Source organism: Garra rufa, chromosome 18 (genome assembly GCF_049309525.1).
Source record: "Garra rufa chromosome 18, GarRuf1.0, whole genome shotgun sequence".
NCBI classification, from domain to species: Eukaryota; Metazoa; Chordata; class Actinopteri; order Cypriniformes; family Cyprinidae; genus Garra; species Garra rufa.
In genome coordinates this window covers 16557913-16575832 of record NC_133378.1, presented here as the reverse complement: position 1 = coordinate 16575832, position 17920 = coordinate 16557913, and the positions used below count along the sequence as shown (strand labels likewise).

General features: G+C 36.3%; 1 protein-coding gene across 1 annotated transcript in view; it reads right to left on the bottom strand.

Moving 5' to 3' along the window:
- Positions 1–359: 359 nt before the first annotated feature.
- Positions 360–17920, bottom strand: part of iqsec1a (IQ motif and Sec7 domain ArfGEF 1a) — a 45654-nt gene continuing 28093 nt past the window's right edge. Inside the window, exons 4-5 of the mRNA XM_073823037.1 lie at positions 7101–7187; positions 360–890 (exon numbers count right to left, since the gene is read on the bottom strand). Coding sequence (XP_073679138.1) covers positions 827–890; positions 7101–7187 — 151 coding nt within the window. The 3' untranslated portion in view covers positions 360–826. The remainder of the gene's footprint in view (positions 891–7100; positions 7188–17920) is intronic.

Sequence of the window (17920 nt, the reverse complement as noted above, 5' to 3'; positions counted from 1 at the left end):
GGAGAAAAAATCATCTTGAGAAAATGGCCTTTAAAAATATATATTTTAATTGAAATCTATTGACAAAAATAGATAAAGTGCTATAAAAGAAATGCTTAACAGTGTCTTTTGGGTGTTTTCTTTCCACTAGTCTGAAAAAAAAAAACACTTTATGAAACACCAAAAAGCCCAAAATCTCAAACTTGACAGATGCATGAAAAAACTGTGTTTTTGCCTGTAGTGTCTCCCCTTAATGCACTTGCAAAACACTGCACTTATTTTGAGTTAAAAATAAATAAATAAATAAATAAATAAATAAATAATCATATACAAGAGGGTCGAAAATGAAACTTTTAATTTAAATCTTGTTACATGTTCAGGACAATAAGCTACTGATATCAGGCAAAGCAAATACAGCTGTGATACAGTAATTGATTCATAAATAGATATTGCTTTTATGCTATTTCATGCATCACTCTGAGTACTGAATGAAATTGCTCTTTCACTCATTTTACTCTTTCACACTGTGCAAAATACACATAGTTATCTATCTTTGTATTAGAGGTACACGTTTGAGGTTCAACACTCGACTGTATTAATAGTTCTAGCGCTACAGTTGTGTTCTTCCAGCGTTTATGCACTGCACTTGTAAATGAACTACTGCAGAAAGATTTCCATCTGTCCTACATGTGAATGCTGCGACGGCACACACGGTGATGTTTATTCCCCCAGAGAAACACACTGTTCCCTCAGGAGACGAATGGATGGATGAATGGATGTAGCTCTTTTGGAAGAACGCTTTGAGAGAGAGGACAGATCCTTGGCCGAGCAGGAGATGTCGTTCCTGCTATCTTGAAGGACTGCTGCTACCAGATGGAGGACAGCAGAACTGATGCAGCACATTATCATCCCTGTGAGAGAAGCACACTTTAGGTACAGCACACCGCACACACGTGATTGTCACACACTGCATACTATAGGCCAGCACTTCTCAGCAACTACTGCTTCAGCACCCAGATTTTAGATCAGCCCAAACACATAATCAAAATGGTTTATCGTGCAAAGGTGAACAAAATGTTCTACACTGCATAGATGCAGCATACAGTCGTGGCCAAAAGTTTTGAGAATGACATAAATATTGGAAATTGGAAAAGTTGCTGCTTAAGTTTTTATAATAGCAATTTGCATATACTCCAGAATGTTATGAAGAGTGATCAGATGAATTGCATAGTCCTTCTTTGCCATGAAAATTAACTTAATCCCGAAAAAAACTTTCCACTGCATTGTTAAGAAGGCTTCAGGACGTCCAAGAAAGTCCAGCAAGCGCCAGGATCGTCTCCTAAAGAGGATTCAGCTGCGGGATCGGAGTGCCACCAGTGCAGAGCTTGCTCAGGAATGGCAGCAGGCAGGTGTGAGCGCATCTGCACGCACAGTGAGGCCAAGACTTTTGGAAGATGGCCTGGTGTCAAGAAGGGCAGCAAAGAAGCCACTTCTCTCCAAAAAAAACATCAGGGACAGATTGATCTTCTGCAAAAAGTATGGCGAATGGACTGCTGAGGACTGGGGCAAAGTCATATTCTCCGATGAAGCCTCTTTCCGATTGTTTGGGGCATCTGGAAAAAGGCTTGTCCGGAGAAGAAAAGGTGAGCGCTACCATCAGTCCTTTGTCATGCCAACAGTAAAGCATCCTGAGACCATTCATGTGTGGGGTTGCTTCTCATCCAAGGGAGTGGGCTCACTCACAATTTTGCCCAAAAACACAGCCATGAATAAAGAATGGTACCAAAACACCCTCCAACAGCAACTTCTTCCAACAATCCAACAACAGTTTGGTGAAGAACAATGCATTTTCCAGCACGATGGAGCACCGTGCCATAAGGCAAAAGTGCTAACTAAGTGGCTCGGGGACCAAAACGTTGAAATTTTGGGTCCATGGCCTGGAAACTCCCCAGATCTTAAAACTTGTGGTCAATCCTCAAGAGGCGGGTGGACAAACAAAAACCCACTAATTCTGACAAACTCCAAGAAGTGATTATGAAAGAATGGGTTGCTATCAGTCAGGATTTGGCCCAGAAGTTGATTGAGAGCATGCCCAGTCGAATTGCAGAGGTCCTGAAAAAGAAGGGCCAACACTGCAAATACTGACTCTCTGCATAAATGTCATGTAATTGTCGATAAAAGACTTTGAAACGTATGAAGTGCTTGTAATTATATTTCAGTACATCACAGAAACAACTGAAACAAAGATCTAAAAGCAGTTGAGCAGCAAACTTTGTGAAAACTAATATTTGTGTCATTCTCAAAAATGTTGGCCACGACTGTACATTTTTGTTGTTGATGTCACACTATTTTGCCACATTTTAAAGGAAAAGAGGATATTTTGAAGAATGGGTAACCAAAAAGTTTCTGTTCCCCACTGTGTTTTTTTTTCTATACTATGGAAGTCAATAGGGGCACAAAAACTGTTACCCACATTCTTCAAAATGTCTTATTTTCTATATAACAGAAGAAAGAAACTCCTAAGTTTAGACCTAAAACTTCAAAAAATTGAAAGCATGATCACAAAATAAAAAATTTTAACTACCCTTTAACATGCCATTGGCTAAATAAGAGAATTGTCAATTGTGTTAACCAGAAGTGCAATTTACCCTTTTACCTATAGAAGCCTGTTTCTGCCACTGAATAAAAAAAAAAAATAAATAAAAAAGGTTATTGCGACTTATCTCACAATTCTGACTTTTTTCTCAGAATTGAGGTATAAACTCACAATTGCGAGTTATAAAGTCAGAATTCTGAAATATAAACTCGCAATTCTGTGAACATATTGGTCACAATTGTGCACTCACAAAAAACACACACTCACAATTGCGATAAATAAAGACAGAAATGTGAGATATAACCTCAAAATTGCACTAAATAAAGTCAGAATTGAGAGAAATAAACTCACAAATATTTTCGCAATTCTGACTTTTCTTCTTGCAATTCTGACTTTTTTCTGAATTTTAAGATATAAATGCTAAATTCTGACTTTTTTTCTCCGAATTGTAAGATATAAATTCACAATTCTGACGTTTCTTCTCGCAATTGTGAGTTTGTATCTCGCAATTCTTACTTATAAAGTCCAGTTCTGAGGAGAAAAAAAAAGACTGATATGTTCACAGAATTGTGCGTTTATATCTCACAGTTCTGAGAAAACAAAGTCATAATTGCAAGAAAAAAGTCAGAATTGTATATATCCTGCAATTCTGACTTTATATCTCATGTGCATTTACATCTTACAGTTCAGAGAAAAAAGTCACAATTGCGATAAATAAAGTCAGAATTTTTTTCTCGCAATTCTGACTTTGTATCTCACAATTCTGACTTTTTTTATCACAATTTTCACTTCGTATCTCGCAATTCTGACTTTCATAAATTCGCAATTGCGAGTTATAAAGTCTAGTTCTGAGGAGAAAAAAAAGACTGATATGTTCACAGAATTGTGCATTTATATCTCACCTTTCTAAAAAAAGTCAGAATTGCAAGAAAAAGGTTAGCTTATATCTTGTTTCTTTTTTACTTTATTTATCACAATTGTGACTTTATATCTCGCAATTCTGACTTTATAACGCGCAATGTAGCCTAATTGCGATAAATAAAGTCAAAATTTAAAGATTTAAAGTCACAATTGCGATAAATAAAGTCACAATTACGAGATATAAACTCGCAATTCAGACTTTTTTTCTCGCAATTCTGACTTTGTATCCCGCAATCCTGACTTTTTTTTCTCAGAATTGCAAGATATAAACTCGCAATTGCAAGTTTTAAAGTCTAGGTCTGAGGAGGAAAAACAGACTGATATTTTCTCGCAATTGTGAGTTTACATCACACAATTCTGACTTTATAACTCGCAATTGTATGTTTACATCTCACAGTTCTGAGAAAAAAAGTCAAATTGTGAGTTTATATGATGCAATTGCGAGATACAAACTCGCAATTGCAAAAAAGAAAGCAATTACCTTTTTATTCATTGGCGGAAACGGGCTTCCATATTTACCTGTATTTAATTTGGTTAGGTAACCTTTTGTAGTTTTGTTCATGATCTGTGAAGGCATCTCTTGTAAAGGCCTCTAGTAAATGTGACAGAATACTCAACAGTTTGGTCAGATGTCAACAACAAAAATATGAGAATTTTTTTTCCACTGGTTGCATTTTATTGTTTCCATTTTAGTACCTGATTGTATTTCCCAAACAGATCTGAGACTTATTTTAGGGTCGTCACCCATCAGTTGAGAAGCACTGGTCTAGAGATCCTAAAGAACATATGATCTGACTTGATCCTGGCTGTTTACTGAAGCATGATTTATATATCTTTATTTCTGTGTATCGACCAATCCCAATGTCTCCAGCACATGTACACCCAACGATGGCAAAAAACCAGCAGCATGGTGTATCCAAAAAAAAATAGCTAGGCAAGTCACAATGAATCCAAAAGATAATTGGTCTGACAGTTTCCATGGTTTGTCTGTGCATCTGCTCATTTCGTCTTCTGTTGTACTAATTTGTGGCCACGATTAACTAAAATTAGGAAAGAAATTATGACCACAGTCTACATAAAGAACTAACTAGTAATTTAAGGCCATGAATAAACAAGATGTGGGACCACATTCTTACTTAATGCAGTGAAGTTATACACCACAGTGCAAATAAAGAAGCCATATGCTTTTGGCGTACAGTATGTATGTTGACAGACAGAGCATCAGATGCTTTGGAAGTGAGAATGTGTTGTTTTGACAGGAAACAGCACAGCATTTTAGTTTCTCAATAGCATTGGGCCTATGGTTTGAGTCTACCTTTTGAGGGTAACTACTTCTGTCATTTTTGCCACCAGTTAGGTGTGACAAGCTGTGACATTGACAAAGATTGGTCTATTATAACACATAATTCCCAACAATTTATTTTAACTTCAAAAATAAGCTAATGAAATTCCAGTTCAAGAGAATAACAGGACAGACAACAGACATCTCTAAAAACTTGATGAATCTAATCAAGCTTCAAAATCAGACATTAAACAAATCTAATAAAAAAATACAATTGCAGAACATACATAAAAATAAATTTTTGTGAATAGTGGCTCTTTCTAGACTTTAATTCCTTTAGCTAAAATGAATATAAACTAGGGAGCAAACTGAGCCGCAGTTCAAAGCTTCAACAGGCGACGTTCACACAGCAGACACAGAACAAGAGATTCACAACCGAGAGAAAATAATGCAGCTGTCAATCGCCAACACTGAACTGACTCACAATACTTTATATTTGAATTAGTCAAAATCGTAAAAAATGTTTTGTGGAAAAAAAAATCTATTTTTTCTGTTTAAAGGAGACATTACATGAAAATCAGACTTTTTCCACGTTTAAGCGTTATAATTGGGTCCCCAGTGCATCTACCAACCCAGAAAACATGAAAAAGGACAACCCAGTAACTTTGTTTCACAAGTATGTGATAAAAATAGTCTCTTATTAGAATATTACCCCCCTTAATCTGCAAATTTAAGCGCAATAAGACATGAAAGAGAACTTAGTTTAGTACTCACATACCAGGTGACTAGGAGTGGGGGGAAAATCGATTCTCCGATGCATCACAATTCTCTCTTCAACGATTCTGAATATTTCAGAATCGATTCTGAGCTTGTTTTTTTTCCCGCATATGGCACGTATGCTCGCTAGAGACGTGGCGGGCTGCATTGCACAGAATTTGCACTGTAAGACACGTGGTCATTGCTTAACAGTGTGTGCTTCCACCCGCCGTGTTTTACTTTAGATATGCTTTTATTTATGCCGTTTGGAATGCAGTACTATTAGATGCACAAAACTTCCGCACTGACAGACTTTCACGTGCGCTTTGTGTTTGTTTGTCCTAAAGCTTGATTGCAGCTATAGTTAAATGCACTTGCATTTGTGAATATTTTTTATAAGAAATTGATGTACACACATTCAGTTACTATTCGAGTATTCGATTTTGAAAAATCCTCGATTTAATTTCTATTGTTCATTTAGGTTTATTTTTATTACTACAAAAAATGTATTACAATTATCCAATTACTCGATTAATCGACAGAATAATCGTCAGATTATGTGACTAATCGGCAGGATAATTGACAGATTACTCGATTAATCAACAGAATAATCATCCGATTACTTAATTAATCTGCAAAATAATCAACAGATTACTCAATTAATCTACTGAATAATCGACAGATTACTTGATTACCAAAATAATGACAGCCCTAAATATTGCTTTAAAACGCAAGATTCCAGTGCAGTGACATGATAATAAAAACCAAACAGATGTTTTTTGAGAGTATCTGAAATACGAGCTGTAAAGGCACAGCCCTATTCTGAAAAAAGGGATGGGGAGCAGCTCATTTGCATTTAAAGGGACATGCACTTTTCTGCTCCCAATCAAAATGGCCATTTTCAGTAGGATCTGTGGGATATTTTGAGCTGAAACTTCACCTGAGACTTGTATTACTTATTGTAAAAAGAAACACAATAGGTCTCCTTTAAATCATTTGGATTGTAATTTCATCTACTCATCTTCTTGTTTAAATTAAAGCAATTTCAATCAAATCACATGACATTTCCAAATAGTTTGATATCATATGGAAAGAAACAAAAGTCATTCTCATGAACTGGAATTACAATATACAATGTAAAAAAAACACAGGAGGTCACATCACATTTCAGAATATTTGTCCTGACACTAGAGATTCACAAATTTACAAATATCTCCAAATACCCCAATGCAAAGATTTCAAGTTTGTTAAACAACAATTACATTTGTTTTATAACATGGTAAATATAACCAGTAATAATATTCAAATTGCTACTGTTCCATCATATTATTTGTGATAAAGCTAGCTTATATTATACATAAAACCTTTCAAATGAGACACAGACCAAAATATGTAACAAGCTGATGCAATGCATTTAACTTCACTATAACAGAGACAAAACAAACAGCTGAGCTACTGAAAGTTTCCACAGTTTGAACTTTACGTAACTCCTAATTAGTTTCAGTGTGGAAAGCAGTTCAATCTGTCAGTCTAGAGAGTGAGTTTTTAGACTCGAGCGCCTCTTACCTGCACTCAGAGAGAGGAGCAGGTACAGCTAGCTGCTTAGAGCACAACGGCGCGGGACAGCAGTACTGGTGCAAAGAATTTACATACCTACGACACAAGGAGAAACAAAGACGTCATCTACTCAACACTACAGACAATTACTTACATTATTATACTCTAATGTTTCCTTTTCATTGTTAGGGGAATTAAAATGCTTGTCACTATATTCTCATCTTCAGATAACATTACGCTTGCTCTCATCCTGTGACATTATATAGAGTTTGCTGTGTAAATGGCTGAGTTTGTGTCTGATATTGATGAATAAATGAGAGGTGAAGATGTGAGTTCATTTCTCCATGAGTTCTCAGGTCTTTATGTAACTCTGCACCAGACTGCTGTCAAATACACAACGTCACTGATTCAGTCACAGATCTTCACACACTTGAGACAAAAGGTTACATGAATATAATAGTTCACATTAATGCATTTAAATGTATAACATAATTGCTTCGCACATGCAATCTTTTTACATCCATAAAAAATGGCAAAAAAATATTGGACATCATCTTGGCCACCTAATATTATGTTTCTGCCTGTAACATAATAAATACATTGCAAAAAAAAAATGTTTTTCTTACTATTTTTTGTCTTGTTTTCAGCCAAAATATCTAAAAATTCTTAAATTAAGAAGGATTTTCTAGACAAGTAAAAATTATTGTCTTTTTCTTTTTTTTCAGAAAACACTAGTCAAAATTAAGTCTGTTTTTGCTTGAAACAAGCAAAATAATCTGCCAATGGGGTAAGAAATATAATTTGTATATAATATAATTGTTTTCAGTTTGAAAAAAGAGATTTTTTCCTTACCCCTTTGGCAAATTATTTGCTTGTTCTAAGCAAAAACCCACTTAATTTTGACTTGTTTTTTTTTTCTGAAAACAAGACAATTTTTACTCCTTAAAATCCTTCTTGATTTAATTTTTTAAAGATATTTTGGCTGGAAGCAAGACAACACATCTAAATAAGAAAGCATGTTTTGCAGTGTAAAGGCTAGAGCTTATTTAAATAAATTAATCAATTACTTAAAAAAGGGACGTTTTGTCCCAACTTTCTATTTTTTAAGTAATATTTTTGTTTATTTCATTTTATTTTTTTACTATTTTTATTTTTTTCTGAAACAGTGTGCAGCCCTAAATACAAGAGATACAAGAGCTTCATATCAACAATATCTGTCATACAATACAACACAAAATAACAAAATACATTTCTGATTACAATGATAACTGGATGCCACTGACTGACATACAAATGCAATGTGATGAGGTCATGTGACAACAATGTAGCATACTACCAACAAAAATGTTTATCTTTGCACACTTCATACTGTTTTGCATGCTATTTGAAAAATAAATGCATAATACATAAAAATAGTAGTTGCACTGTGCAATAGAAGCAGGACACTAGTATTCTTTACCAGGCAAAAACACAGTTTTTTCATGCACCTGTCAAGTTTGAGATTTTGGGCTTTTTGGTGTTTCATATAGTGTTTTTCCAGACTAGTGGAAAGAAACCACCCAAAACACACTGTTAAGTGTTTCTTTTATAGCACTTTATCTATTTGTGTCAATAGATTTCAATTACAATCCATATTTTTAAAGGCTGTTTCTCAAAATGAGTTTTTCTCCTACACTGAGCCATAAATCCCCACTTCAGCAGCACTTACACACACCAAACTTTAAAATTTTTTTTCTTGTTTATATCCTGAAGGTTTTTACAGAGGGATTTGTTCATATATAATTAGCTTGATTTTATACATTTGATTTTATACATTCTGTCTGTTCTAAGTATTTTCTGAATTTTTGAGTGACAAAATGAGATGCCCAAAATACCTTCTGTAAAAACATTTGACTCTTTGTACTATAAATGTATGCAAATTAGTGCATATTTCATTAAAAATTGGCTCATTTGAATATTCAAACCTAACATTTTAGAAAACTTGTAATACAAAACATTTTGCAATTATCAATGTAATCAATGAACTAAGTAAGGTGATAACTATTAGTTATTTTTTTACCCTATTCACCTGCAGTGTCTCGCCTAATCACTTTGAATTCACCATCGGAGCATCCTATAAAGTGCCCAAATAGCGTTAAGCCCATGAACTAGTGCTAAAGCGCCCTTCAGTTTAACCTCAGTCACCTTGAGAGGATTGAATCTCCAATAAACACACATCTCTGATGCTGTTTTCAGATGCGTATTGTACGCTTTATAGGCTAAAAACATTAAGAATATACAAATAAATAGCAAAAATAACAATCTAAAGCTTCAAAAAGATTTGTGCAGTTATTATTGGCACAGATATCCAGACAGAACACTGCCCATGAAGGATAAATGCATCACAGATCACAGTTCATAGCAGCACAATGTGCTCCAAGCATGTGACTGTGGAATTGCGTCATAATGCACATCAGCTACAGCCAAACACACACACAGGGTCACAGCTCCTCGTGTTCATATGACGCATGAAAACACCTCAGCTCAGCAGAGCAAACAGCACTGCAACAGCACATCCTGATCACATTATGACCACAAATGCAGCACTTCTTGAAGAACGCAGGCTCAGAGCTCCCTATGGAGCATACAAACAATCACAAGCCCATCCAACAGCCTTCATGTCAAACACATGACTCAGCACCGCGGTAAAACTCAAGAACGCACGAAGATCATGCATGTAGATCTCATCTGATACTCACATCATGCTGAGTCTGTGTGCCATGGCCAGGGGTCTGCGTGTGCTCGTGTGCTGGACACTCGCTCATTCAGGCTGCTCACAACACTACAGCGCTGCGTTCCTGCCTCGTGATGTCACACCGCATCACGCACTTACATCAGCAAGATGTGGTTTGTTACATTGCTGCGGGGGAGCACGCGCTAACACCACACAGAGCAAGAACAGGAATTCACAGATGCTGCTGAGGTACAGTAACGCGTGTGTGTGCGCAGATAAGTGCACGAGTGTGTGTTTGTGTGTGTGTGAGATTTCCTAACGTGTAAGACATGCTCTGCCTCCTCCATCTGCAGCCTTTAGTACAGTCCACGGCAGAGGCAGCTGATTGGCTCTCTGGTCTCCATAGAAACAGGAGGAGAGAGATCCTGAATGCGGAGCCTATTACACACATAATAATACATCAACATCAGCAGCCAGAGGTCATGGAAGAAAGGGAGAGAATTTGTTTTTGTGGAACGGCATGAACGGTAAATTAATCATTCAAGAATGTGAATTTCATTTGTATGAGGGGGTTGTGTAACTGCCATAAATATGTCACTATATTATATTTACATTTACATTTAGCAGATGCTTTTATCTAAAGTGACTTACAAAAGAGGACAATCGAAGCAAACAAAAACAACAAAAGAGCAATAACATGCAAGTGCTATGCAAGTCTTATTTAGCCTAAAGCAGTACACGTAGCTAGTTTTTTTTTATTACATAATAAATATAAAAAAAATTAATATAAAAAGAAAAAGCAAGCTAGTGTTAGAGGCCTAATTTTTTTTTTTTTTTACCCCTGGCAAATTCTGACTTAAAGTTACTTTTATTCAACCAGCAAGTTTTTTTTGACTGGAAATGATACAGGCTTCTCCCAAAAGATTATAAGACGATGTACAAGAGGCATCATTGTGGAAAATAATATTTCTCAGCTTTTATTTAGATTTGAACAAAAAGTGGCATATCCAAAAGTATTCACACCCTTTGCAAACTGTCACAGTCTATGGGAAAATCCAAAGTTCTATACCATTCCAAATAGTCCAAGCTGTTCTTAAGCATCCTAATTACCCTGATTCATTGGGAACAGCTGTTTTAATCAACTCAGCTGAAAAACAGAATCTCTCTGCTGTTGGTTTGTGGACAGTCATGGCTAAGACAAAGGAGCTCACTGAGGACCTGCGGCTGCGCATTGTGGCTGCTCACAAGTCAGGAAAGGGCTATAAGACCATATCTAAATGTTTTGAAGTTCCAGTGGCTACAGTCCAAAGTATTATAAAAGTATTATTAAAAAATAAAAGACGTTCCGCACTGTGAAAAATCTCAGAGGATGTGGTCGGAAGCCAAAAGTGAGACCTGTGCTGGCCAGGAGGATAGTGAGAGAGGTAAAAAAAGAATCCAAGGATCACCACCAAGGCCATTCTGATGAATCTGGGCTCTGCTGGTGGCAACATCTCAAAGCAGACAGTCCAATGGACACTGAACACCACTGGATTCCACGGACACAGACCAAGGAGGACACCACTTCTCCAGATAAGGCACACAAACGCCCACTTGGCCTTTGCAAATGCTCATCTGGACAAAGAAGAAGACTTCTGGTCTTGTTTTATGGTCAGATAAAACAAAAACTGAATTGTTTGGCCACAATGATGTAGCCTTCATTTGGCTTAAAAAAGGAGAAGCCATCAACCCTAAGAACACCATCCCCACTGTCAAACATGCTGGTGGGAACCTGATGTTTTGGGGGTGTTTTTTTAGCAGGTGGACCAGGGAACCTAATCACAGTAAACGGCACCAAGAAAAAGGAACTGGCCTTGGGAACCAGTGGACATTTCAGCACAACAACGACCCAAAACACACAGAAAAAGTGGTGAAGAAATGGTTAGCAGACAAAACATTTAACGTTTTGCAGTGGCCCAGCCAGAGTCCTGACTTAAATCCCATTGAGAATCTGTGGAGGAGCTAAAGATCAGGGTGATGGCAAGGAGACCCTCCAACCTGAAAGAATTGGAGCTCATCGCTAAAGATGAATGGACAAAAATACCAGTGGAGACATGCAAAAAGCTGGTCAGCAATTATAGGAAGCATTTAATTGCTGTAAAACCCCAAAAAGGGCTTTTCTATTGATTATTGAGAAGGGTATGCCACTTTTTATTCAAATGTAAATAAAAGATGAGTAACATTTTTTTTTTCCACAATGATGCCTCTTGTACATCGTCTTATTATCTTTATATATATATATATATTTAAAGAAAACAAGCAGTAAGTAAATGAATAGAGTATATAAGTCTAAAAGGGCAAGGTTTTTTTGTAATAGAATTAGAATAGAGGGTGCTAGAGTCAGAGGGTCTAATAAAGTTGGAAAAGATTTGTTTTTAGCTGATTCTTGAAGATGAATAAGGATTGAGTTGGGCAGGTCGTTCCACCAGAAGGGTACATTTAATGTGAAAGTCTGTGAAAGTGATTTTGATGGCACAATAATGTGCCGTTCACTTGCAGAACGCAAGCTTCTAGAGGCACATAAGTCTGAAGTAATGAATTTAGGTAAAGGGGTACAGAGCCAGTGGTTTTGTAAGCAAACATCAATGCCTTGAATTTTATGTGAGCAGCTATTGGTGGCCAGTGCAAACTGATGAATGGTACTGATGCATGGACTGATTAATGGTAAAGGTTTGATAGAACTGGCTGGAAGACCTGCCAAAAGAGCATTGCAATAGTCCAGCCTGGACAGAACAAGAGCAAGAGCTTACAAAAAAAAAAAAAAATACAGTACTCAAAGTCAATTAATTAATGTCATGACTTTATTTTTATGTTAGGGTAAAATATAGGTTTCATGAAACTTGTCCACTATAAAATTATTATTGCCCACCACCTACTAAATTAAATATCAAACATGATTCGCTGCTACTGCTGTTATATATTATGACCCCACATGAAAGTAATTAAAATAAATTCCATCTTACTTCAGAATTTGTGCAAAATCAGAGTTGGAAAAATCTGGAAAAAAAATTAGTTTTTCCACAAATTTTGTATGTATGCGAATTGTATAATATCCAAGGTACACATTTCTAGTAATTGTGCAATTAATTCTCATATTATATTTTCAGAAAGTTTTGGAAAATGTTTCCTCTCCCCAAATTTAGCACTATTGAAACACAGTAATATTGATAGAAGGGTATATATATTGCCATAACAATATTTCAAGTGTAATTTATGAGATTTGTTGTATTTTGAATCCAAATTTTCTTTGTAAAAGGCAAGAAGTTGATCATACTGATTACAAACTTAATGAACCAAACACTACCATAGCATCTAGTAGATCATTTAGTATGCTTTATTTTTGATAAAACATCCTATATTTTGGTCATGACTGCACATATTTAGTAGTGACTAGGGGTGGAGCCCAGTGGCAGCTGGTGCTAAAAAGGGGGGCGCACACAAAATCAATCACATTGTTAATACAGGCTTTATTATCAGTAAAGTAATCATTAAACATTTGTAATCATCCAAACAAATATTAGCCATTTATATTAATGTGATTCAGAGATGAAGACCATAATACTAATATTATCCACACGAGGGAGCCACAGGATAAATCTCATTTTAAAGACAGTGAAAATAAATTGATTTGTAGTAAAACATTGCATATAAATTAATTTTCAAAAAGTTATATATAGTCCGATATAATAAGTAACTGTTATGCAAAAACTGTAAATACTAAATACTTGTAGACCATTCATTGTTTTGACCTAATTATAATGGTATTGACAATATATTTGTCAAGTTGGTAGACATAACTGAATGTATGTCCAATTAAAGAAGGAACTCTATCTATCTATCTATCTATCTATCTATCTATCTATCTATATATGTATATATATATATATATATATATATATATATATATATATATATATATATATATATATATATATATGTATATATATATATATATGTATATATATAAATATATATAAATAATATTGTGCTTATAACAATACTAACATAAACACTCACAATTTACTTGAAAAAAGACGTCTATTGTGTAACTGCACAATACACAAATCATCTACACAAATCATTGTGCTTGTTCCCCGACGATCGAGTTAAACGGCATTGTTTCAGTTATTCTCTGTGTAGTTGTCCACAACGCTTTGGTGACAGGACTTTGAAATAACAAACAGGGAAAACGATAAAAGGCATGACTTTACATGACTTTATCCAAGCTCCATGATTCATAAGATTGTTTTATTTTTTGCTTCATTTGAACGGCTTGTGATCTCACCGAATTTGGTGGAAATTGCTTCTCAGCGCCCCATGACAGAAACGATACAAGTCTGTCTGTGGAAATTCACTGGTGAATGAATGTCACTAGGTGGGAAATGTTGTATATGTTATTCATATCGCATGTAGGCACATACTGGTGGGTAAAACCAAATTTAAAAACTTAATTTGTAAAATTTTTAGCCCCTCTTATCAGGGAGGGCGGTGCCCCAGCGCCCCCTATGGGCCGGCCGCCACTGGTGGAGCCGAACCCGAATACGGTATTCGGAAAGGCACAAATAGCGTGTTTTTTACGAATACTTATTTCGAACAAATACTTTAAAAAATATTTGTATTCGGGAACAAGTAAACTTTATATCAAAAAGCTGCGTTTCCTCATGAGACCGCAGTCAGTGTATGCCCGCATGAGTGAGTGAGTGAGTGAGTGACATTCAGGAGTCGGGGGGTGGGGTTAAAAGAGGTGACTGACACAGGCTGCTACCAAGTGTGCCGTAGGTGTCCTGAAAAGTGAAGCCAAAAGTTTTTGATCGCCCCCCGGTGGCTGGCTGCAGTATAGGTCATAAACCCCGCCCTTTCCATGTAATCTAATGGGACGTGAGCCAAACTAAATAATCGAATTACACTTCAAATTTTTTTTTTTCAAAAGATGATTTCCATCGTGTGAAGTAGTTCTTATAATGCTGATTCATGTTTAGGTGTTCGTTTTTCTAATAAGTTCGCTTTTAAGTAGTTATTTGATGCTATAAAAACGGGGTGTGGTGTCATGATTGTGATCGTGCGATTGGGTCTGTGGGAGTTTGGGCGGGATTTTGATACCGCGGCTCCGCCTCACGACTCTACTGCGCAGACTCTGGCTCCAAACGAATCTCTACTGCGCATGCTCTGGCTCCAAATGACGTAATTTCCCCCAAGATGGTAGCGGCCATATTGAGTTGTTTTAGCTGCACTTTTCTATAGTGGAAAGAAGCGGAGACGCGTTGTCCATCTTTTTTTACAGTCTATGGCTGCTACACACAGCAACAGAGAAGACTCGGCTGGGTGAAAAAAGACTTCACTGCATCACTATTTTTGTTGAATAGATTTTTGTACCTTAACTGGGTTCCGGAGGCAGTTTATAGCTTTTGGGAAGCAGAGTTTGATCGGGAGATTATTCCATTAGGGGCCGTTCACATGCGCGCTCAAGTTCGTTATTTCACATGTAGACGCGCGGTATGCGCGCTCATAATGGAAGCGACGTGCACACGGTGCTACGCGCTCGTTTTTTCCAGGCGCGTTCGCGCCGCATCGAGATAAATACGTCTCTCAACTTTTCAGAATGCCACAAGCGCAGCGCAGGTCATGTGACAAGAACCAACCAATCAGCTTCACCCTTTCCCTTAATAACATTGAAAAAACAGCCAAGTTGGAGGAACAGCTTATCGATATGATAAGGAATAACCATTTTTAAATAAATTTAATAGCAGAGCTACTGCAAGCGATTTTTAATGCTGGAAATCCATTTATGCTTTGCTGAAACTTCCGAGTCTTCATTGAGAGATCAGGTCATGGTTGCTTAGTAACGGCAGACGCCACGGGAAAGAAGTTCTTATTTGTTTTTATTCTGTCTGTTCAGCGTCCTCCAACAAGGACAGGTGGTGGTGGGGTTCATAGTGTTCACAATGGTATTTTATTTTCAATGACGTTCCTTGTTACATGTTCAAAAACATCAACCGATATTGCATATCCATAATTATTATAATGGATATAATTAAAGAATACTTACACTATAACTTAAATTAGAAGTGTAACACAAAAAAAAACAGGATTTTTACACCTATTTTGAATTTTACTCAAATACAAATACAAATACTTTTCCCCCCTCAACAAATACAAATACAGATACAAATACCGGCTTCTTTGCACACCCCTAGTAGTGACACTAATGTTTGGGTAGCGACCACATCACATTACAGAATTATAACCCACATACTAAAACAATTTGCATGAAATTGCATAAAACTGTAAAAAATGTTGTTTATTCCTCTCAAATTAAAGGATTATGTGTTCAGTTTTGTCAATAATGACATTTTGGTCATGACTGTAATGGTAGTGACAATTTTAGATACTTTTGGGCCCACCTCAAAGATACTAATCAGCACATGGATAATAGCACTGTTCTGAACAGTTGTACACATATGAAAACTAAATGTAATAAAATAGACCCTCAAAAAAGTGTGCTTAATTGCATAGGGAATAAGGAATAAATTGAATAAGGGCCTATCTAGATCATAAATGTAGGGGTGTAGGTAAAATCAGTCTCAGTCAATGGACTAAAACAAATGTTTCGGTAGTGTGTTTCGGTACATTTTACATGATTCATAATTTACAAAGATTGAAAAAAAGAGAAAAAATTTTAACTTCACTTTTTTTAAATCAAAAATATATTTTTAAAAGCAACAATGGAATAAAATGCAAAAATGACTTCAATATAATTTTTATGAGTCGAACCTTAGGGGTTAGGGTTCGGGAGAGCCACCTCCTAATTGAAAGTGCCCACTAATTGATGATTTTATATATATTAAGCTTACTGATATTTTAAATATTATTGTGGGTTTAAACAGATAATTAAATGATCTTAGTAAGCATCTAAGATTTGAATACTTAAATGCTTTTTAAATGTGCTTTTTGGTTGTGGGACATTAGTTTGCACCACTTCTGTAGAATGGCCCATATATAATAGTTCAGTTTCAAATGAAGTGCCTTGAAACGCACTATTTACGCATTATTTAGTGTGTTGAATTTCCACTGAAACTCAAGATGAGACGATATTGAGTGCCTCATCCCCTTCTATAAAAATAGCCAGTATGGTTTCATTCAAGTCACAGCTGCATTTGACAGCGCGTGACGGCCACAGTTGCATTAAGGCCAACTCACACTGACTAACCACAACACATTTGTTGAGTTTTGTCAGATAATTGTGTTATTCCAGTGAGTGTGATATTTTTTGCCAGTTAAACACATTGAATCTGTGTTTTTCAGGTGCAGTGACGCATTTTAATCAGTCGGCTGTTAGTGTTGCTCTGCGTCTGTCAGTGCAGTGTGAATTGGCCTTTAGATTAAATAAGAAACTGTAACCACAGACAAAGAACAGTGATCGTTTTTAGTCATGCTGATGAAGTGTAGTTTAAAAAGCGTGTAATTTCTGTTGGTGCATGGCATGGATAGTCTTCAACTGCTCATCTAATCATTTGCTATGTTTGATCTCCTGCATAGGGTTTTAAAATACAACATTCTGTGTGAAATTCATATGGGTTGAACATGTTTTGTGGTCCGCGTCGACTCACGCATATATAGCCCGCTCTATACTAGTGTCTTTGAACCAGGGCACGGTGGTGGTTCATGTAACACTGAGACAAACCAGGCTTCATTCCTCTCAATGTAAAGCATATTCATACTGTACTGTCTGACTCACTCACTGTCCCCTATACAGTGCACTGAGTACCATTTACCAGACAGAAAATGGTAAATGTCTGAACAATTGACTGTTTTCAGGTGCAGATTTAGTGTCTTTTTATTGAGTGAGCATTTGATTGGACAGATTTTGTTGATTGTTGCGAGAGACTATAACTTCTGAATGCATAGAGCTTGTAAATGTGAATTTTGTCATTGTATGTCACCAACATATTCATACATAATAGGACATCGAATTGTATCCCATAAAAAGCATCAGCTATATAGTAGCAGTGCATGGCTGGGAATTCCTAGCTGCGTCTGACACCTCACAGACTATTTCCTGCCGTGTAGCTGTGCTAAA